Source organism: Gambusia affinis, linkage group LG06 (assembly GCF_019740435.1).
Source record: "Gambusia affinis linkage group LG06, SWU_Gaff_1.0, whole genome shotgun sequence".
Classification (NCBI taxonomy): domain Eukaryota; kingdom Metazoa; phylum Chordata; class Actinopteri; order Cyprinodontiformes; family Poeciliidae; genus Gambusia; species Gambusia affinis.
The window spans coordinates 31,219,106-31,243,528 of NC_057873.1; the positions used below are offsets into that span (position 1 = coordinate 31,219,106).

The 24,423-nt window shown below is 41.0% G+C and overlaps 1 protein-coding gene across 4 annotated transcripts in view; it reads left to right on the forward strand.

Moving 5' to 3' along the window:
* Positions 1-1,575: 1,575 nt before the first annotated feature.
* Positions 1,576-24,423, forward strand: part of LOC122832954 (A disintegrin and metalloproteinase with thrombospondin motifs 8-like) — a 36,380-nt gene continuing 13,532 nt past the window's right edge. For all 4 annotated transcript variants that reach the window (XM_044120199.1, XM_044120201.1, XM_044120200.1 and 1 more), the window contains exons 1-5: positions 1,576-4,429; positions 7,759-7,998; positions 19,362-19,494; positions 19,607-19,774; positions 20,538-20,830. In XM_044120199.1, coding sequence (XP_043976134.1) covers positions 3,674-4,429; positions 7,759-7,998; positions 19,362-19,494; positions 19,607-19,774; positions 20,538-20,830 — 1,590 coding nt within the window. In that variant the 5' untranslated portion in view covers positions 1,576-3,673. The remainder of the gene's footprint in view (positions 4,430-7,758; positions 7,999-19,361; positions 19,495-19,606; positions 19,775-20,537; positions 20,831-24,423) is intronic.

Sequence of the window (24,423 nt, forward strand, 5' to 3'; positions counted from 1 at the left end):
ACCATTAGAATTGTTAATATTAAGATAAATTAAAACAAATCTGTGCAGCAGCCATCCGAGTGATGGAGCTGGAGGAGAAGCTTTGTGGCTGCGCTGTGACAGCAAACGCAGGGCCGTAACACAACCTGGAGGCTGGGGGGTCTAAAATCTTATTTAGAGTTCCTATTTCCCTATTTTCCAGACGATAGTGGAACACACAAAAGTACGAAAGTTTTATTTTTGCACTGTTGTAACCATTAAACTATCTCCCCTTCAGTTCAACATTATAAGTAGAGACACATTGTTGAAGTTGCTATTATAAAATAACTTGTAATTAGGGTTAGGGTTACACCCTTTACACCACAGATCCTGAAGACCTGCTCCGGCCAGCTGTCCCCTGCACTGGCACACATGTTCAACCTGAGCTTGAGACTGGAGAGAGTCCCGCTGCGGTGGAAGACATCACATGCGGTTCCTGTCCCCAAGAAGCCAAGGCCATCCGACCCAGAGGACTACAGACCAGTTGCTCTCACATCTCATGTGATGAAGGTCATGGAGAGACTGGTCCTGGCCCAGCTGAGGCCTCAGGTGACGACGTTTCTAGACCCCTGCAATTTGCCTACCAGCCCCACTTAGGAGTTGACGATGCCGTCATCTTCCTGCTGCAACGAGCCCTTTCGCACCTGGATGGTGGAGGAGACACTGTGAGAATCACATTCTTTGATTTCTCCAGTGCCTTCAACACCATCCAGCCCCTGCTACTGGGTGAACATTTCTACCACAGTGTTGTTGCTGGTGCCATCTTCTTTGCTGCTGTGTGTTGGGGAAGCAGCATCAGAGCCAGCGACTCTATTAGACTGGACAGAATCATCAGGAAAGCTGGTTCTGTACTGGGACTAAGGCTGGAGTCCCTGGAAACTGTGGTGGAGAGGAGGACACTGAGAAAGGTTCTGTCTATCATGGACAATAAACAGAACCCTCTCCAGCACATAGTGGACAGACAGAGGAGCACCTTCTCACATAAACTGCTGCAGCTCTGCTGTCGTAGGGACAGATACAGGAAATCCTTCCTGCCACATGAAATCTCACTGTACAATAAAAGATAAATCATTGTTCTGCACTAATCAGCCCAATTTTGCACAACTGCACTGTGGCACACTTACTGTACATATATTTACATATACATGTCTGCATTTTTTGAATCTCTGTAAGGACTGCTCTTAAGTTGCATTTTATATTTTACAGCACTTTATAATTTTACAATTTAATAGCATTTTATATTTTATATTTCATTTTATTTTATTTACGCTGCAACTGCGAAGTAATTTCCCTGCTGGGATGAATAAAGTACTTCTATTCTATTCTATTCTATTATTAAGCTCAATGTAATTTTCACAAGTGGTGGAGCATTGTTGTCAGCACCTGCTGAAAGTAACTAAAAATTTTACTTTTAATGTAACTTGGCTACTTTCCAAATCAAGTAATCAGTCATCTAAGTTACTTTTTCAAGGAGTAATCAGTAACTCAATTAAAATTACTTTTTCAAAGTAACTATGACATCACTGGTAACAAAGTTATTGGACTTTTCCTAATATGTTGTCATACAGAGAAGAAAGTGTTGTGGAAGATTTTTTATTATTATTATTGCAGTGTTTGTAAGAGTGGCCAGCACTGCTAGAAATGTCTCCTTGTTGTGAAGGTTTTAGATAGAATCCCCTGAGATGAAGAAAACTCAATGTTTCCTTGGATCATAATAGAAAATTGCCCTTCCAAAATCCTTTTTTTTTTTTTTTTTTTTTAAAGTATCGCTTTTCTGGTTTTATTTTTTTTCCCCATGCAATGCTTCCATGTTATCACATAATGAAATGGCTTTATTATGTTGAAATTGACAATGATTTTGATTTCTGAATATGTCTGGGCTAGTTGTGGATGACAGCTGGGAACTAATCATTTTAATCTTTATTATTTTTAGTAGAAAAATGTATTTCCAAACATAAATTTTTGAGGTAGGTAAAAACTGTCAGAACAAATTAAACTTGTTTTTAGAGGCTCAACTGTTACAGATGCAAGTTTGTTTGTTTTTTTTTCATATGCATCTTACACTGTCAATGTGTTGTCCTTAAGAACCATACACTGTAAAACATTTGAAGGTGATTTAACTTGAAAATAAAAGTCCTGCTGCCTTGAAAATGCAATTTAAATCAACAAGAAAATTGCTTTGGTTTTAACTCAGAAATTAAGATTCCTGAAGTTGATTTAACATGAGTCACGTCTAAAAATTTGTTTTTAAATTTATTAATCTTGAATTGTGAGTTTTAATTTAATGACACAATTTAAACAAAAGAATTATTTCACAACATGTAAGAAAAAACTGTTCTCAGTTAAACAGCGCACATTTCTCCATTTTTTGTTCTCACAAATAAAAGGTAATTTTGGTATGTAAAAATTTACAGTCCTGTTATGAATTGCATAAAGACAATTTCTGGCCTGACAATGAGTTTTACTAAATAACACAAGAATTCTGTATATAAACATTTAGTGTGAACTGCTGTTCATGATAAGGTGCTCCTTATCATCAAGCATTAACATACACATTTGCCATCACACAAGAATCAGATCAATGTAACACACTTCCATCTCACTCATGTTGCAATACAGATAAAAAAACAAACAAAAAAAAAACATGCCGCTAAACAGACGGGGAAATAGTTCTCACCCATGTCCTCTTCTTTCTGTTTTTTTTTAAGTGCTAACCTATAAACTCTAGTTTATTCAACTCTTGGAGGTTTGACAAAGTTATTAAAAAGTTAACACAACTTACTGTAAGTTTATCTTTCACGAACTCACACATTTAGGTTCAAAATCTAAAACTCACAAAATGTATTTGACTTAAAGAGTAAAAGATAGTAGACACAACTAACAACAAAATCAAGGTAAACTTTGTTAAAAGCATCCATGATTAGTTGTAGCAATTGACCTTGAGAAATATTTATTTTAGATGTGAAAATGTGTATTGGGATCAGAGGTGTGGAGTTCAGTGTCTAGCTGTGTAATGATGAGGTATGTTACTTCTGCATTCTTGTTCTACTATTTGAAAAAATATTCAAAAAATCAGCTTACCATGTTCGAATTAACATGTATCCAAACATTATATTGAAACCTACAAAATAGCTTTTTTTCTTTTTTACGGTGTAGTGATGGTTTATTGTGTAGAGAATAAAGCAGGTCGTTCTTGTGGATTGACCTGTGAGCGTGTGTGTTGGGCGTGCGTGTGTTGTTTGTGTACACTCACACATCTCCAAAATAAGCCCCGTAGCGTCTCCCCGCCGCTGCCTGCAGCAGGGCTGGTTAATAATAGGACTGCGGTTGTCAGTCCCCTCCGCAAGGCGGAGAGTCGGCCCGCTCTCATTGGATGACTTTTTTTCCGTGAGATTCTCGTGAAGTGCTTGGTGGGAGGAGAATTTCCAGCAGGCAGGGATATCAAAAATAAACCCCCGTGATGTCCGAGGGAAGAGCAAGACGTATAAATACCCCTGATGTGTCCAGACTGCAGTGCTGTTCAAAGGAACACAGAAAGACTTCCGCAGACAGTTCATAGACAGAGCGCTGACTGGGAGTGTAGGGGATTTAAGGACAATAGTCCCTGGACTGGGGAGGACGCACAACTTCCTAAACATCAAGCTGCATTTTCCTCATGGCAGCTCTCTGCGTTTTGTGTCAGAAGATGGGCATCACGCCGCGTATCGTCTCTTTGCTCCTCTGCCTAGTTAACGCAGCACTTGCCTCCCAGTTTGAGTCGGAGGATGTTGTACCTGTTCGGATTAACGGCAGAGTCGGCGGCCGCTTCTGGAAGAGAAGCGAAGAGAACCCCATTTTCACCCTGAAAGCGTTCGGGAGGGACCTGACTCTGAACCTTATCCCAGACTCCAGCTTTCTGTCGCCAGCCTTTAACATCCAGGGCGTCAGCGCGGGATACACGGCCACTTTACGCAGCGCTTCAGGTGCCCAGCCCGAGCTGCGCTCTGACCACAATGGCTCCAAGAACCGGACACAGGAGAGCGAAGGACGCCTGCGGAGATGCTTCTTCTCCGGAAACGTCGGTCAGGACGAGAACTCGCTCGTAGCGGTCAGCCTGTGCTCGGGCATCTTCGGCTCCTTCTTCACGGAAGGGAAGGAGTATCTGATCGAGCCCAAACTCCGCAGCGGCCAGCGGCCGGACTCTGCCGAGCAGCTGCATGTGATCAGGAGGAGGATACTCGCCGAGAACCGCGGAGTTCCCCTCTTGCTTAATGGCGACGCGGAGACGCTCGGAGCGGAAAGTTTTAGGCGCGGCGGCAGTGATGCACGGAGGGAAGCTCGCCGGAGACGCTTCGTTTCGGAGCCACGTTTCATAGAAACCCTGGCCGTAGCAGACTCGACCATGACCCACTTCTATGGAGATGAAATAAAGGTCAGGAGACGTGAGATCTCTCTCTCTTTCACTGTCAACTCCAGCTTTTAGATTGCGCTTCTCCGAAAAATCAAAAACTCATTTTAACAGCATATTATGGATTATTGATTGATGAACTGCTTTACAGTGTATACGACGGCTCCACTAACAAAATAGCAAACTTTAAGGCACCATAAAAACTTAAGTTAAGAACACAATAAATGAACCAAATTAACTATGTGATGAAAACCAAGATATTCTGCTCCACCTCAGCTTAAATGTAAAGAATTTTGGGTTCAGTATAGATTTCAAATGATTATTGTTTTGAGAAGCTCCTCTCTTCAACGACAGGCTTTTCTGAAAAACAGCCTCCCCCAAAAACTAATGGTCACATCTGGTTCCGTCCAGGATTGAGGAATGTCTGGTAGAAGCTTGTCAAAGTCCAGAATGGGAAGACGGTGGCATTCTGTCTAGAATCTTTAAAAATAGCAGAAAAATTCAGAGTGAGTTCTGAAATGGACTGAAAGTCAGTACATGAAGCCTAAACTAAAGTGATATCATCTTTTTTGTGCAGCTTTCAGCCACTTCAAGGATTATTAATCAATATGATGTGTTCCACAGTTTGACAAAACAGATAAAACTCACCAATTACTGTCTCAGACTGATGTCACAACCTGCAAACGTTAATGTGATGGCAAAACCTCACTTACATCAAATATCTCACTAACTTTCCAACCTATCTGTTGAGCTTGAATTCAATGCTGGAAGAAAATACACCAGACATCGGTTTGTTTTCCTCTGCTGCTTCATAGAACATGCTTTGGTGCAGAGCAATGCTGAGAGGAAATCGTTGGGCTGCTGATCTCCGAAAGGCTGAGAGAAGGAGTCAGGCAACAAAAATGCAAAAAATGCTGGAGCACATTCCTTTAAGCTTTGTCACAATTGGCGGCATTGCTTCACCATCATCCCAAAAGATTCATGGGGTTTGTAAGATTTATAGAATGCCATTTTCCTTTCAGAGCATCAGAAACTGGTTAAAGCCAATATCTACAATGAAGAACACGTTCTTTGTAAAGGTTTTGACACACCGTGAATTTCTCCACATTTCATAATATTTAAATTAATGTGACTGACCAAGATACAATAGTTTGTCTAGAAATTGGGTATTTGCAGTTTTAGTATTCAACTGCATGGAAAAAGGTACATAGTGTCTTGTTTGTTATATGAAATGAAATAAAACACATGTTGGCTATATTTAGGTATTAGAAGCTGGGGGATGGGCTGTGCTTGTAAAGGAACTCTGTTTGCACATTGACCAGCTTTCTCCTCACACTGCAGAGCTTTCAGAGGTTTTCTGTCTCTGATGAATACCTGAATATCCATCACTTTGGCCAAAGTTCACAAAGTTTCAAATCTGATTTATGTACAGCTTGCTTCACCAAGGTGAGAACGCCTTAACTCCAAGCTCAAAGTTTTCTCCACTTTGCTGATCAAAACAGCTGAAGCTCAGTCAAGTTGGATGCAACACAGATTCCCAATTTGATTTCAGTCTCAGTATCGACTGTAGCTTTCTAATGCATGTACTTGGTTTAATCCAAATAATGAACCTTCTCACACAATATAAATGGTTTAGTATAAAAATTTGGCCTCCGATAGAGATCTGTAGGCTACCGCTGCTCAGATGGAAGTGTGTTACCCTGATCTCACACTAGTGTGTTATTAAGGCAAATGTTCACTTTAATGCAACTGACAGTTTGCCAAGCTTGAGGATAATGTTGTGTTTGCACTAATTGTTTATGAGCAGAATTCATTGCTCATAAACAATGAACAATGAATTCTTAATTAATAATTAAAATTATTAATGAATTTTAGTAAAATTCATTTTCAGATCAGAAATGTAGCTCATGCAATTTGAAATAAGAATTTAAATTATTCTAAAATAAATAAATTACTATTTTAACTTGATATTGTGAGTGAAAATATTAGTGTGTGCTCTTTAACTAGGTGACAGAAGGTTTTTCTTGCATATTGTGAACTAATTATTTGGTCTAAATTGCATCATTAAGTTAAAACTCACAATACAATATTAATGAACTTAAAAACAATGTTTAGACAACTAGTCTCTTGTTTTAAATAAACTTCATAAACTTTAATTTCTGAGTTAAATACAAAACAATTTTCTTGTTGACTTAGAAGGTGATTTAACTTGAAAATAAAAGTCCACTTGCTGCCTTGAAAACACAATTTAATGTTTTACAGTGTGCACATACATATGAAATTAAGTGACACACATCTTGGCTGTATTTACTAGCAGATTCAGTGTAAAGGAAGATGAGTAAAAATGCCACATTTTTCATGATTTTCAATTAGTAAAAGATAAAAAGAGGTGTGGTTTTACAACACTTTTCTTCCACTTCTCTATTAGAAGCTGCTTTGTATTGAACTGCAACATAAAATCCCAATAAAACACACTGAAGTTCAAGCGGCAGAATGTGATAAAGTTCAAAAGGATGATGTAACGTGAACATTCTGGCTCTGCTGCCTTTGAGCAAAACAAAATCAGCCGTGTTTTCCAGCTTTTTCTCTTACACACTCCTAGTCAGCAAGCAAATAATTTGAGCTCTAGTGTCTGAAAACCTGTTCCAGGCATGGCATGACAAGGCATCCCAGTTTTAGAGCTGATCAGTGTCTGATTTCTCCACCTGCATCTGACTTTACATTCTAACTGACTTTGGACCAAGATGTTTTGTTCCCATTAGAAGCAGAAAGGCAAGCCATGACTTTATAATATTAGAATGATCTATTTAACAATAGTTATTGCTACCTTGCTTTAAGAAGATGGGAGCATCATGTGATTAACCTGTATCTTTATGCATTTGGCATTAAAGCTGCAGTGTCCACCTTTTATAAAAATGTGTTTTTTGCATATTTTTTAAAACTTTATATAGTAGGAGAAATGTAATCTCTGATAAAATGGAACAGTGCCTGTTGCTGTGGGAACCACAATAGCAATAGGAGCCACATTTTTTTGCAGATTACCTGAATCAAGTTATACTGTCATGACATAGTGAAAGCTTTAAGAAATATGTAAAAAATACATTCATGAAAAAGTTACATACTTCAGCTTTATTAATAAAACAAGCAACATATATTTCATTGACTAAACCTCTTGCATTTAACTTAAATAAAGCATATTTTGTGTAACACATACTAAGTAATGACTTATAAGGCATAACTAGTATGCAAGAGATTGTTTCAAAAAATTGTTTACCTCGAAAAAAGTCTGAAATGCAACATTCTAGTTTTACTGAATAGAAAGAAACATCTTGTTCTTTTGCTTTTCTCTGCAGCACTACGTCCTCACCCTCATGTCCATGGTGGCCCAACTGTACAAGCACCCCAGCATCAAAAACTCAGTGAACATAGTGGTGGTGAAGATGTTGGTGGTGGAGGATGAGGAGGCTGGACCGGAGCTGTCCAGCAACGGAGGCGTAGCTCTGCGCAACTTCTGCTCCTGGCAGCAGCTTTTCAACCCACAGAGCCAGAGGCATCCTGAGCACTACGACACGGCAATGCTGTTCACCAGAGAGGTGAGAGGTGGACCACTGCTCTGCTGTGTGCTTGTGATAAGCTCAGGGTTTTACCTTACACTGTGCTTTTAGTGAAATTTGCTCCGAATGGGATGGACTGGTTTAATCCAGATGGAACTGCTGAATACTGTGTGCCAGGCATCAGAAAGTAGAGGTGAGGTATCATGAGTGGAGGGATGTATTTAACAGTCAATCGCTGAGCTAAGATTTGCTTGTGGATATATTAAAAAGTCTCACCTTCACCCAGGGGAAAAGCTTTCTGGAACAGCTTTAAGCCAAGCGGTCAGGTTAAGTCATAACAGAGCGATTAGTAATGTTGTCTATCACATCCATGAGACACATTCTGCTGCTGCCAACTGCTTGTAGAAGACATCCAGACCAACCCATAAAAAGGTTAATTCTCTGTAAAACTAATAGTTATATTGATTGCAAGAACTGCCATCAGAGAAAGTGAAATTAGATTGAAGTCTTTGACTTTGACACTTCAGTACCATCTTTTTTGGCTCATTCAAAGGAGGACTATTGTCTTTCACATAACAATTTTGTCCACTTAACAGTTTGATCTTCGGGCATTTTCATGCTTCATAGTCCAGTGGTCTTGGCTCTATTCAGGAAGAAATGGTCCACCCCCTTCGCCTGTTGTGGCGCTGCACCAAGAGCCACACTGAGCACAACATCCTTCTTTACAAAATAGAAACAAAAGAGGAGTGGCATCAGATTTTAAAGGTTGTAGGATTTCTCTTTTGTCTTTGGCTAAACACTACAAGCCATTTCTCTCACTAGCATGTAGGTATTTCACAATAAGTAATAAATCAGTTAACAGCATGATAAATTAAAAATGTCTATTTGCATGATTCATGACTTATTTTCTCTTTTCTCAATCAATCAATCAATCAAATTTTATTTGTATAGCACATTTCAGCATCAAGGCATTTCAAAGAGCTTTACATCAAATCAAACACAAGAACACAATGCAACATACAGTTGTGTTCGAAATAATAGCAGTGCCTCAACAGCAGCAAGAAAATCACTGGTTTTATTAACATTTCAAACTCTACACCCCAGATAAGTTTCTGGGGGGTAAAATAAAGGTATAGAAAACCAACAAACCCAACAGGACAGCCATGCATACTGTGGATTCTGTGAAATTGAATGATTAACTGAAAAGGGTGTGTTCAAAAAAATAGCAGTGGTGAGTTCAATTAGAGAGGGCATCAATTAGGGAGGGTATTCTGGGAAAAAAGGGTGTTAACAGGTGATCCGTATTTAAGGATCAAGACAACTGGCATGCTGGCTGTGCATTTCTCCTGAAAAACAATGAAATGGGTCGTTCAAGACACTGTTCTGAAGATGAGCGTTTCCTAATAAAAAATTGATTAAAGAAGGAAAACATACAAAGAGGTGCAGAAAATCATTGGCTGTTCAGCTAAAATGATCTCAAATGCCCTGAAATGGGAGCAAAAACTGAAAACGAGGAAGAAAAAGAAAGACAACCCCTCGAATGGACAGAAGAATAGCCAAACTGGCGAAGACTCAGCCAATGATGGGATCCAAGAGGATCAAGCAAGACCTTCAGTTGACAGTGAGTACTGTGACAATCAGAAGACGTCTTACTGAGGTTAACCTTCCAGCAAGAAGCCCCCGCAAAGTCCCACTGCTGAGAAAAAGACATGTGCAGAAGCGTTTACAATTTGCCAAAGAGCACATTGACTGGCCTGAAAAGAAATGGCATAATATCTTGTGGACAGATGAAAGCAAGATTGTTCTTTTTGGGTCTAAGGGTCACAGGCAGTATGTCAGACGCCCTGCAAACACAGAATTCAAGCCACAGTACTCACTGAAGACCATTAAGCATGGTGGTGCAAGCATCATGATATGGGGATGTTTTTCATACTATGGTGTTGGTCCGATTCACCGCATACAAGGGATCATGGATCAGTTCCAGTACATCAGGATCCTGGAAGAGGTCATGCTGCCATATGCTGAGGAGGAAATGCCTTTGAGGTGGACCTTTCAACAGGATAATGACCCCAAACACACCAGCAAGCGAGCAAAAGCATGGTTCCAGATGAACAAGATTCAACTGATGGAGTGGCCAGCACAATCCCCGGACCTTAATCCCATTGAAAACTTGTGGGCTGACATAAAAAGTGCAGTGCATGAGGCAAAACCAAGAAACGCTGAGGAATTGTGGAATACAGTGCAATTATCCTGGGCTGCAATACCTGTGGAACGATGCCAGAAGTTGGTTGACTCCATGCACCACAGATGTGAAGCAGTCATCGGAAACCGTGGTTTTGCAACAAAATATTAGTTTAGGATACTCAGCTAGGTTCACTTATCAAGAATTTCTTTGTTTGTACAGTACATTTTTGAGTTTCCAAGGAAAGATGGCAACACTGCTATTCTTTTGAACATGCCATTTCTTACTTTATTTGAAATATTATTATTATTATTTAAGTTTTGATGACTTTGCGCAATTGTTTTGCTTTGGAATAGAATGTACTGTGTCCCCAATGTATCTGTGTTCATTAAAGTACAATTTCTTTGAAGAATTTTGACATTTACTCATTTTTCTAAAGGCACTGCTATTATTTCGAACACAACTGTAGAATCAACAATAAAAACACAACATCAAGTCAGATTCCGTCAATAAATTTGTAATTGATTACATTTCAAATACAACTCTAAAAAATAAAAATAACAAATATCCAATTTTCCCTCAAAAATTGGATATTTGGTCTCAACTATCCTGTTTTTGAAGGAGGATTTTGTTTACAGAGACTTCATAATTCATTTTATTTGTTGTTTCAGTTTTTTGTTTATTTATTGTAGTTAATTTAAATATTTTCCAGTTTCCTACACAAGTATGTTTTGGTTGTATTTACCCAGAATGCCCTGCCCTGTATTCCTTCCTGTTTTGGAGATGGTCTTCAGTTTGCTTGATGTTCACAGGCATTCAAATTGCACCACAGTTCACTCCAACTGTACCTATATTGAGGTTTGTAGGCAGACCAGAGTTATTTTTTTCTGTTTCTACCAGAGTTTAATTGCATCTCCACAAATGAACTGGACTTTCTAGGCCAACAAACCAGAGTTTGGTTAAAGCGGACTAAAGAGAGCATAGCTCCATCAAATCACCAGTATGTTTTACAGTCAGTCTGAGGTTCATTTTCTAAAATCCATGACAGATGTAGTAGGACTCATGCTTTCCAGATAGTTCTTTTCAGTCAGCAAAATATTTTCATCATCATGTGAGACATTAATGTGCGTAATGTGAATTTTGTGCTCTTTCTTCTTCAGTAGCTATTTCTACTACTGAGAAATAGTAGAAATCCATGCTTGCATCCATGGTTGAAACTCAACCATGGATGCAATTTTTGTCCAGTCTCTCTTTTCTATTGTTGAATCATTGGATCATTAGCTCTGACCTCAACATAGGAAGTATCTTCCCAGATACTTTATCTGGGAAGTTTACTGATTACTTACATTTCTTGTGTGACAAATTCCTTCATTTCCCACAAACCGAACTAGCAAGTATAATTTAATTAAGTTTGAATTACTTCTTATTCTTTTTAGAATTGTGTTGTGGTTTCTTTGTGTTGTTTTGTATTTATTGTTTGTAATGATTGCATACTTTGTATTTACTGATACAATTTGAATAATTAAGTTATTTTATTCTTTATTTTTAGCTAAACAAATTGAGCATTGTCCAGGGACAACAGATGAAAAATAGCCTTTTAGCTAATTCTGGCACATTTGAAGAAACATCAATTAATATGCATTGTCCCTACTGGATAAATGAAATTAAATTTAACATTTAGGCCCATGTTTTTCCCACCAGCTCAGCCGGGTTCTCACTGTGGTTTGCTCCAGTCATAAAGCTTTAGAACTGACTTTGTTACCTTTCCAGTTACATTTTTTATCTATTCTTTAATTTCTATGAATCTGGGAATGATGTTTTGCTATATATTGTCAGACAGCTTCTATTTGAGTGATTTATGGCATTAATCAGGTATGGGTGTGGCTAGAGAACTGAACCAAAACCCTTGGTCAAGATTGTTTTGTCATATTACCAAAGTGATAAAGTCCAATAAAAATAACAGCTGGAATATTTCATAGCAATTGAGCCACGTGTATTTTATGTAATGCTGAGATGGCACCGGATGCAAAACTGTGAAGGTCAGATTGAAGTTTGAATGGAAGAGCAACTGTATGGGTCTTACTGACTTGAAAAAAAAAAATTAATTATTGTACATGACTATGTCTATATTTACATGCACACCCTCTTTTCTTTCTGAATGAGTGTGGTGTGTACAAACTGACTTCATAAATTACTCCAGCTTCTACACTGTCAACAGGCAACAGAATGTGAGGGCTGAATCAGTCATCTTTGGGCTGTGGACAGCTGACCAAAGGACCACAAAAGGTCCCAATAGTCAAAAACAATTCCAGAGAATTGTTTGTTCTCATAGACTTACAGTAGGCAACTTAATAAATCTAGAATTGTTAAAGTAGCTGAATGAATAAATGAACATTTACCCAAAACAATGGAATTTCATGAGAAGTTGAGTGGCAAGAAATACTGTGATAATGAATAAAAAGATGTTCCTCTGAGTGTCAAAGCCTTCTTCTGAAGGGTGAATCATACCCCTAAACTAATCTTGTATTATTACCAAAATCAATTCTCTATACTTTTAGAAATTTCTGTAATTAATCATTTGGGCACTGGAATTATCCAGTAGTATGTGTTTTCAACTTGGTTCTGTTCAGGTAATTCTTTTCATGTGATAGCACCAAATCAAAATAAAAGATGTTTAAAAGCACTTTAAACAAGTAAGTAAAAAACAAGTACCGGTAAGCCCAGATCAAATCTAATTACATGTATTTCAGTTACTGAAATGTTTGGATTCCATCCAAAGAGTTCTGTTTGACTAATATGAAATTCCATGGGAAAAATATCGGATTTAGATTACTCAGTATATTTATTTTTTCAGTGGTAGGCACTGCAAATTAAAAAGTCATTTTCAGTTACCCTAAATGACTAGAGCCCCCTCAACAGGGTCAAATTTGTTATTTCACACAACATGCACTTCAGGAAGGGATTTTCTGGAGCAAATCTTTCAGAGCAGACTATGGTTTCATTTGTATAGCTATGTTGCCAAATCTGTTGCTCATTGACGATGGTAGTGATGTTAAACCTAAAACAAAACATAGCACAAATGTTTTCACTGCATATTTTCTACAACATTAGGAAATTGTTGGTGTAATGGAAGAAAAATAGCCAAGTTTAGCTGCCGTCATATTAAGGGATTCTTGTCTTCATGTCTTGTGCTGTGGTCCAAGGGATTACAAAACATGCAGATAGAATGAGGAGAGATGGGTCAATTATGGATGCAGAAAACAGACTGAAATGGAAAAGCTGGAATCCATTTCAAGCTGAGGGGAATGTCAACACAGAACAAACAAATTATGCTTTACAGTTTGAGTTGTGAGAAACCAGCTCTTCTGTCAACTTGTAGTTGCTATGAAGATGCTAACAATGCTTTAGGTGAATAAGTCATCTATTGTTAAAGTTTTATATCTTGTGTTGAGGTTAGTTTAACGACAAACCTGGCATTTATTTGCTCTCAGCTTGATGCTAGAAAGTAAATCTGGCACCTGGATCAAGCTAACGGTGAACAGAACACATGGCTTCTCTCTGTCTTGTGTTGGACCTGTTGACCAGCTTTCAATCAGGGGAAACCATCCTTCTTGCAAACCCAGTTTATGATTGTTTTCTGTTTACGTAGCAATACGGTTTGAAATGTAGAGGGCAGAAGACTCCTCATGGACAGGTTGACTTTCGTTTCAATAAAAATCAATTACCTGCTATGATGAAGATACTTGAAGGGTCAGAGCTTAAATGTCTGGCTGTGAATGGAAGGTTGTGAATGCATACCAAGCATCTGTCAGAAGGAAACTGTTTGCTGCTGTAAACCTATAATAATTGTGCTGTTAAAGTGTATTTCATTTAGTGGAAACATTTTTTTCTAGTATTTCTTTTTAGCAGTACTGCTTGCTAGTATGCTTCAATGATGGCAGAGTGCTTCACATCTAGATCTAGTTTTGTATCAATGCCTGTGCTTACCAGTGTGATTGCTACTATTGTGGAACACTGTGTACCTTTGCATGCTGGGGTGCATATTAATTGTCTGCATCTTTGAGTCCAGATGTCTTTTGAATCCCAGAGTTTGGGGCGAGGTGAGGTCATAAATGCAAGGGCAGGCTTCTGTCGCCACGGAAAAGATTTCTGCTGCACTACCGTCTTCTTTTTTCCAAATCAGAGCTGTGGACAGCTGCATACTGACATTTAACATCTTTACTAAAGAACAGATGCTCTTGGCAAAATGTTTATTTGAAAATAGGTTAGTATGAGAGACGGTGAAACATTAATAATTAAAAGATTAAACATCCAGCACCATTTTGTGTAAACAGTCCTGACATATTTATATCAAGGCAGGCAAATGTATTTATCATAAATTTGACTTCCGCCAAGCCATTACATATTTTAGAACAATTGAAGGAGCATCCAGAGTCTGTGGCAAGATCAGAAAACCGCTGTTCACAAATGCTCTGCATCTAATCTGACTGTGCTTCATCTTCTCTAGATGTGGAAAGCCAATAGAGACAAATCCTAAAAGACTAGTAGCTGGAAATACAGCAAAGTATTCACTCATAGGGGGTGAATACTACTACACATCACATTTTTCAGTTTGTAAAAAAAAATTCAGAATGGTGTATAATTTTTTTTCTACTTCACAATTATATACCACTTTGTGTTGGTCTTTCACATTAAATTTCAATGAAATTTGCTTATGTTTGTGGTTGTAAAAAGACAGAATATAGAAAAGGTAAAGGGGTCTGAATACTTTTGTAAGATGTTGTATTTCCATATATTGCTTTTTTATGCCAAATTAGTTTGAGAATTGAGCCATTCCTTCATGTAGCAAAATACAGTACCCACATAGCATGATGCTGCCACCATCTTACTTCACAGCGGGGATCTTCTCTGGGCTGTAAGTTTCTGACTTTTTCCTCTTCATTTTGACAGAGTGGCCATTCAGCTGCCTGCAGAATCTGAATCAGCCTTTATTGTCATTGTAAAGATGCATAACAAATTTGTTATTTGTTAAAAAAGACAAATGAGCAACATAAGACAGGAGTAGACCGGTGCCTGAGGCTGCAGCCATTATGGCAGGAGCTGCCCTTTCATCATTATATAGAATAGAATGTACTTTATTTATACAAATATATTTCTCCAGCTATGTTCCGGGCGAGAGGCGGGGTCACCCTGGACAGGTTGCCAGTCTGTCGCAGGGAAACACAGAGACACACAGGACACACAACCATTCACACACACACTCACACCTAGGGAGAATTTTAATTTTCTGTGGGAGGAAGCCAGAGAACCCGGAGAGAACCCACTACTCTAAACAGGCAGAAATGACTTTCTATGGTGCTCTGTGGTTCACTTTTGCAAAATGAATCTGGCTGAAGGTGCTCCTGTATCCGGCCAGTACGTCATGCAGTGGATGAGACTTATTGTCCAAGATGGCCTGCATCCTTCTCTCTGACACCACTGTCAGAGAGTTCAGCTCCACTCCATCGACGCTACTGGCCTTCCAGATCAGTTTGTTCAGTCTGTTGGTGTCCTCCACCTTCAGCCTGCTGCCCCAGCTCACCACAGCATACAGGATGGCACTGACAACCACAGAGGCATAAAATATCCTGAGCAAAATCTGGGCGATGTTGAATGACCTCAGCCGCCTCAGAAAGTAGAGGCGACTTTGGCCCTTCCTGTACCTGTACCCTTTCGCACCTGGATGGTGGAGGAGACACTGTGAGAATCACATTCTTTGATTTCTCTAGTGCCTTCAACACCATCCAGACCTGCTACTGGGTGAGAAGCTGCGGGGGATGTGTGTCAACGACTCAGTGATCTCCTGGGTTACTGACTACTTGACAGGCAGGCCACAGTTTGTCCGTCTGGGCAATGTCCTGTCTGATGGGGTGATCAGTGACGTAGGAGCTCCACAGGGAACTGTGCTTTCTCCCTTTCTCTTCACCTTGTACATCACTGATTTCCAGTACAACTCTGAGTCATGTCACCTACAGAAGTTCTCTGATGACTCAGCTGTTGTCGGGTGTATAAGGGATGGAGAGGAGGGGGAGTACAGGACACTGGTGGACAACTTTGTGGAGTGGGCTGAGCAGAATCACCTGAGGCTCAACATTAGTAAGACCAGAGAAATGGTGATTGACTTCAGAAGGAAGAAGACACCTTCACGGCCACTGAATATCAAAGGGGAAGTGGTGGAGGAGGTGGAGGACTACAAATACCTGGGAGTTGTAATCGGCAACAAACTGGACTGGGCATCTAACACTGACGCTGTGTGCAAGAAGGGGATCTCAGCTTCTAAGGAAGCTGAGATCCTTCAATGTGTGCAGCAAGATGTTGGAGACCTTCTACCACAGTGTTGTTGCCGGAGCCATCTTCTTTGCTGCTGTGTGTTGGGGAAGCAGCATCAGAGCCAGCGACTCTATTAGACTGGACAGAATCATCAGGAAAGCTGGCTTTGTACTGGGACTAAGGCTGGAGTCCCTGGAAACTGTGGTGGAGAGGAGGACACTGAAAAAGGTTCTGTCTATCATGGACAATAAACAGAACCCTCTCCACCACATAGTGGACAGACAGAGGAGAACCTTCTCACATAAACTGCTGCAGCTCTGCTGTCGTAGGGACAGATACAGGAAATCCTTCCTGCCACATGAAATCTCACTGTACAATAAAAGATAAATCATTGTTCTGCACTAATCAGCCCAATTTTGCACAACTGCACTGTGGCACACTTCTATATATATATATATATATATATATATATATATATATATGGTCTGCAGTTAGATAGTCCATAATCCAGGACACAAGGGGGGACTCCACCTGCATCATCGTCAGTCTCTCACCCAGTAGAGCTGCTAGGACGATGTTGATTACACTCGAGAAGTCAAGCAAAACTATCACAGAATCTGCATTTTACAACATGTCTGCATTTCACATAACAGAAAAGACAATTACTTTATAAACATGTAGAAAGGAATTAATGTATTCTTTTGTGCTTAATAACAGCAGATCACTGTATATGTGTTTTTATGGGGGTGTTGGTCATGTGGCATTTGCTTGGTCATGTGATTGTCATATTCTGTGTTTTCCTGTGTGTTTATTTTGAGTTTCCTATGTATCTGAGTCTCCGTGTTGTCCTGTCTCCCTTTGATTAGTTCCCAGGTGTGTCTTGTTCCCTGATTACCCTCTGTGTATTTAGTGTCACCTGTGTCTCTGTGTCCTTGTCGGGTCCTACGTCTTTGTCACGTCACGTCACGTCTTCCTACGTCTGTTCGCTGTAGTCCGTGTGCCAGTCCGTTTTTCCTGCATTGTACCGGTTGCTACCGGCGTCGAGCCCTATAGTGTCCGCTCAGCCGTGCTGCCCGGCTTCTTGGATTGTTTTGGACTGTGTTTTGGCTGCATTGCATTAATAAATATCATATACTCATCTCATTCTGGGCCTGCTGCGTCTCCCTCACCGCTTCATCAACACCACTTTATGACAGAAGGACCCGACCAGACCGTACGGTCAGGAACGCAAAAGGAAATTTCGTCAAGATGAACTCCCCACATTGGAACGAGCTGAAGCGACACATCAAGGACTTCAACGAAATAATGGCTGAGCCATATTTTGCTTTCAGACGCCTCGGTGTAGCCATCCGTCTTCTCCAGGTGCTGGAGGACTGGTCCACTCACCTCCGTCTGCTGGGTTTGGTGGGACTGCAAAGGGAGGCAGAGTGGGAGCGTGAGGCAGCTCTGGCCGTCATGGCCGGCGAACCTCTGCCTCCCAAGCCAGACTTTCGCTCCACCAGCCCACTCCTAGTGGCTCCAGAACCCGAGCCCGTTCCTGCCGCTGTTCAAGCCGGCACACCTCCGCTGCCGGCCCCGAGGCGCCTCGCTGGACTTCCTCCGCTCCTGTCCCCAGTAAGTGCCAGTCCCGAGCCTCCTAGTGCCAGTCCCGAGCCTCTTCGTCGCAGCCCCCATGCGGCCGTAGAGACTCCTCGTCACCGCGGACGGCCGCCGGACGGCCGCTGGACGGCCGCTGGACGGCCGCTGGACGGCCGCTGGACGGCCGCTGGGCTGGGCGGGTTACTGCCTTTCTGAGCTTCCGCCCACCCCGTTGAGTTTGTTTTTTGTTTTTGGACTCTGGACCCTCGTGTCTCCGCCCAACATTTTGGGTTGTTTTTCGTTGTTTAGACTCTGGCCCACCATCCAGCTCCCCTCCGCCCACCCTTGTTGTGTTTTCTGTTTTGGGCGTCTTGGAGCCGCCCTTTAAGGGGGAGGTACTGTCATGTTCTGTGTTTTCCTGTGTGTTTATTTTGAGTTTCCTATGTGTCTGAGTCTCCGTGTTGTCCTGTCTCCCTTTGATTAGTTCCCAGGTGTGTCTTGTTCCCTGATTACCCTCTGTGTATTTAGTGTCACCTGTGTCTCTGTGTCCTTGTCGGGTCCTACGTCTTTGTCACGTCACGTCACGTCTTCCTACGTCTGTTCGCTGTAGTCCGTGTGCCAGTCCATCTTTCCTGCATTGTACCGGTTGCTACCGGTAGCCCTATAGTGTCCGCTCGGCCGTGCTGCCCGGCTTCTTGGATTGGTTTGGACTGTGTTTTGGCTGCATTGCATTAATAAATATCATACTCATCTCATTCTGGGCCTGCTGCGTCTCCCTCACCGCTTCCTCAACACCACTTTATGACAGTGATAGTCGTAATAATGATACAGCACAAGAAAATGGGCTGCTTGACTCAAGCAGAAAAGCAATGTAGGTTCTTTAGGTGGTATCAGAAGTGTGGGGAAATTCATACAATATAGATGATGAGGAAAATATTGGTCATAAGCCATGAGAGAGTCAACTTCCTAAAATAATGGCCTCAGTCATTTTTTGCATTAAGAGATTTGTTTTTGGGAAAAAATGATTTAGTCCATTATTTTAGGAAGGTGACCATATGGGATATTGATATAGGAGCACATTTCCATATTGGTGCCTCCTCAGCCTGTGAATACTTCTGTAAACTATGTGACCCAAAGTTTTGGAATACAGTGTGAATGTAAGAGATGGTGCATGAAGCTATGGCCGTTTACTAAAGAGAGACCGTAAACAACATAGCTGTTTGAGGAAAACATTTTCCTTATGAGGCAGTAAACACAATCCCAATAGTTTGGACTCGCTTTTCTAAATACTTACCCTCAACTGGATCTGAATTTTTCTGCTTTATCATTGCAGGACATCTGTGGACAGAAGAGCTGTGACACACTGGGTGTGGCAGATGTTGGGACGATGTGCGATCCCAAGAGAAGCTGCTCAGTCATCGAGGACAATGGCCTGCAGGCCGCCTTCACTGCTGCGCATGAGCTCGGTGAGCCTTTTAAAGTAATCGATTATGCTGCTGTGGGCGAGAGAAACCACAGGGTGACGTAGAAAAGCTGGGTTGAGATTGTTTTGATAACCTGCTGGCTCTCCCCCTGCAGGCCATGTGCTGAGCATGCCCCACGATGACTCCAAGACTTGCGAGAAGCTGTTCGGAGATCTGGGAGGGCTTTACCTGATGGCCCCTCTGTTTGTTAGTCTCAACAAATCAGCGCCGTGGTCTCTCTGCAGCTCTCTTTACATCACTGAGTTCTTCGACAACGGCCACGGTGAGAGATGCTGTTGTTCAGGCTTATGCCTCAGAGCTGAAAACTCCTGCCAACATGGACATCGGCTGTGGTTTTCTTATGGGGCTAATTAAGGATTCAGAATGTTCTGCTCTCATGAATGATGTTTTTCCTGCTTAAACATGTCGCTTCCGCCCAAATTGCAGGTTGTGGTGATAGTTTATCTTGCACGAGCTTTTCACATCCTCTTCTCTCCCTTTTGCGTCTCAGGCTATTTTTTCACTGAGAGTCCATCTCCAGTTCTGCCTCTCCTCTACTGTGTCATGTGTTTTGGATTGTTTATGTCCTTACTAGACCAATTGGTGAACCTTTCTTTCCACTGAGTCATGGCATGGACCCCTTCCTGTTCTCCACTTCAACAGCCAAATGCAACAGCTGGTGCTGAAAAAAACTTGTTCTTTATCTGATGGAAAACATCTCTAGTAAAAAGTCACGTTGCTCAAAGTGTTCATTCTGAAATGTTAATGTGATTATCACCTTCACTCGAATGTAATAAATTGCATTTGAGGAATGATAAAATGCCTTGTTTTCTGATTAGCCAGCAAGTTCAGATTCTGAGTAGTAAGCATGATGCATCTGTAAGGGTTACAATTTATTTCAGGACATGACTTGCCCTGAATTTTTGCCTCATGGTGTCATACCACATGGGGAGAGAAACACATTTACAACCACCATAGCAACACAAAAGCTGATGATCTCTACCAGTGTGACTGGAATCCAGTGCTGATGTTTTCTCTAACCGTAGGAGACTGCCTCCTGGATGTCCCAGAGAGCACCATTGCCCTGCCATCAGAGCTGCCGGGTACCTTCTACAACCTGGACCAACAATGTCAGCAGATTTTTGGGGAGGAGTTTGTCCACTGCCCCAACACGTTAGACAGCGACATTTGCAGCCAGCTTTGGTGCCGAGAGGACGGTACAGGCCAGTGTACCACTAAGAATGGCAGCCTGACCTGGGCCGATGGCACTCCTTGCAGGTCCAATGGGACCTGTCTACATGGAACATGCAAGATGACAGAGGAAGTGATGCAACCACTGGTATGATCATTACTTTGATGTTTGATTTCAAAGAGATATCTTTGCAAAGGTAAAATATCAGTTTTTAATTGTTTCAGATTTAGTGCTGCACCCTGCCACCATTGTCAACAGTAACACACAATGGGTGGTTGTACATGTGCTCAATGCTGGAGGGCAAAAAGACTATTATTTTACTTGCCATCCATAGCCGCGCTACTGCGATAGAACAACTCCGTTAACTAAGTGAAACTTGGAGATGTCGGTATTATTCATTTTGCATAGTGCCCTACAGCAAAAAAAAATAAAACAGACAAACCATTGAAGAAGTCAAAATCATTTGTATTTTTCATTTTTTCTGATCTAAAGTTATGTAAACTTACTTTTAGAAAAAAGTTTGTTTGGTTGAAGTGCGAAGGTGAACTTCAGAGATCAAGCCATGACAGCACACGCAAAGCAGCCAACCATATTTGAACTCAGGTGTGGTTTCAAATGCATATATAAATGTCAAGCGGACCGGAGACCAGAAGCAGATTACAGTGCAGGGTATTCTGGGCAAATACAACCAAAACAAGCGCACAAGTTGAGTGCTAGTTTAAGAAATGGCTTGTGATTTTAGCCAAAGACAAGAGAGAAATCATCCAATCTCTAAAATCCAACGTCATTACATTTTTTTTTTTGGCCTCAGGCTGCACCTTTTGCCCCTCTATGAAGTGTGGACTCAGTCGAGCTGCACATAAGGGTTCGAGTGTACAAGTTACAAGTGTGCAAAGATTTGAGAATTGAGACAGTATGCCTTTGTGTCATAACTTCGACATCCAAAATGGCGGGACTGGTCACTGTTTAACCATTTGTGCTGCTAAAAAAGTACAACTACAACAAGAAAAATCGATTTGACATGTACAGCATAGGGATTTTTGCGTTCCTAATTTAATGCTGAGACATTAGACTGTACAAATGTGTTTTGTTATGACTTGTTGAATATAGAGCAAAATTTGAAGTAATCAAACATTCTGAGTGAAACAAAAATTATTTCAGTACTTTACATTTGAAGACTGACTTTTTCTCTTTCTTTGTGGCAGACACAGTCAAGATGGCAAAAAATATACATTAAATTGTATTAATATTCAGTTCAACAATCTGCGATTTAACTAATTAGAGACATGATTAAATATTCAGCTCCTCCTCAAAAATATGTCTTTTATGTGGCTAAAAGTTAGTTTGGCATAATATAAAGTGGAGCTAATGTGCTAACAAGTATCAAGTTAAGGACAAACACATGGCATATATATAAAAAATATTTTAAAAATCCTGATGGTACATTGTGAAAAGTAAAAAGACTAATGGAACTAACATGCCCTTCTTTAAAGAAACCATGAATTTTGGGTCTTTGTAGACCAAAAATGTTACAAGAAATTCATGTCAGGAACCCTTTGGCATCAGTGTAATTCCCCTCTAGTTAGAGACGAAACCCAGGATTTCCCCCAGTGCATTATAGGCCTGGTGGGCTGCCAGGCTTTACGTGCCCCCACAGCCCCCCACCCCACCAGGATAAATGTTATGTGTTTTTGTTTTAATTAAAAAGAAAAAAAAAAAAGTTTTCATTTATTTATTGTTTTTAAATAGGACAAACTGCAAGCGTCTCTTCTGCGGTGAACATTTCACTGGCAGGGCAGAATTATACCTGAAAGAAAGATGGGCTTATAGTTTTTATTGTTTTAATAGTGGATGCATTCAATAGGGAGTGTGCACCAATCAGACCACTGACACCACTGCGTTGGCTGCTTCAAAAAGAAAGACATTCTAAACTAAAACTAAAACTGAAACAGCAGCAGGCCAACCTATGCAAAAAAGATCAAATTAGACAAGCACTTTAGATAATGCAAGATAATGCCAAGTAACTGCCTTCACCTTCATTTACAGCAAAACCCGTCAATGGCGCTCAGTACATCACTCTCTCTCTAGAAGCATCTTGCCTCTGTACGAATCCTCAGCCTGGGATCTGATCTCCTCAGTGATCTACCTGCTTTTAAATGTAACTGCTAATTACCTGTCTTGCTAACGAACCAGCTGCGCTCTGTCACAGCGTCTTCCAAATATGAACAAGAGGAAGAATGCGCAGCACCATAATTCCGGGACAAGATGCCCCGGCTACATAAGCATAACTCCAATAGCTAAAATTATAATTTATACCAGGTGAGTTTTTCTCCCCTGAGAATGTAGACCGGTACCAGTACTGGACTGATTCTGTGCATTCAAATGATTTTAACAGAAGTTTCTCATAACTTAGAAGTTGATGTAAAAGTAATGTTTGTTTGAGCCAGCTATGTAGCCTGACATAAAACATTTAATTAGACATTAGAATAGAATAGAATAGAAGTACTTTATTCATCCCAGCAGGGAAATTACTTCGCAGTTGCAGCATAAAGACAAGACACAGTCACAACTAGTTGTAGATAAAATAAAATAAAATATAAAATGCTACAAATTGTAAAATTATAAAGTGCTGTAAAATATAAAATGCAACTTAAGAGCAGTCCTTGCAGAGATTCAAAAAATGCAGATATATATACATGTACAGCAAGTGTGCCACAGTGCAGTTGTGCAAAATTGGGCTGATTAGTGCAGAACAATGATTTATCTTTTATTGTACAGTGAGATTTCATGTGGCAGGAAGGATTTCCTGTATCTGTCCCTACGACAGCAGAGCTGCAGCAGTCTATGTGAGAAGGTTCTCCTCTGTCTGTCCACTATGTAGTGGAGAGGGTTCTGTTTATTGTCCATGATAGACAGAACCTTTCTCAGTGTCCTCCTCTCCACCACAGTTTCCAGGGACTCCAGCCTTAGTCCCAGTACAGAGCCAGCTTTCCTGATTATTCTGTCCAGTCTAATAGAGTCGCTGGCTCTGATGCTGCTTCCCCAACACACAGCAGCAAAGAAGATGGCACCAGCAACACTGTGGTAGAAGGTCTCCAACATCTTGCTGCACATATTGAAGGATCTCAGCTTCCTTACAAAATAGAGTCTGCTCATCCCCTTCTTGCACACAGCGTCAGTGTTAGATGCCCAGTCCAGTTTGTTGCCGATTACAACTCCCAGGTATTTGTAGTCCTCCACCTCCTCCACCACTTCCCCTTTGATATTCAGTGGCCGTGAAGGTCTCTTCTTCCTTCTGAAGTCAATCACCATTTCTCTGGTCTTACTAATGTTGAGCCTCAGGTGATTCTGCTCAGCCCACTCCACAAAGTTGTCCACCAGTGTCCTGTACTCCCCCTCCTCTCCATCCCTTATACACCCGACAACAGCTGAGTCATCAGAGAACTTCTGTAGGTGACATGACTCAGAGTTGTACTGGAAATCAGTGATGTACAAGGTGAAGAGAAAGGGAGAAAGCACAGTTCCCTGTGGAGCTCCTACGTCACTGATCACCCCATCAGACAGGACACTGCCCAGACAGACAAACTGTGGCCTGCCTGTCAAGTAGTCAGTAACCCAGGAGATCACTGAGTCGTTGACACACATCCCCCGCAGCTTCTCACCCAGTAGCAGGTCTGGATGGTGTTGAAGGCACTAGAGAAATCAAAGAATGTGATTCTCACAGTGTCTCCTCCCTGAAG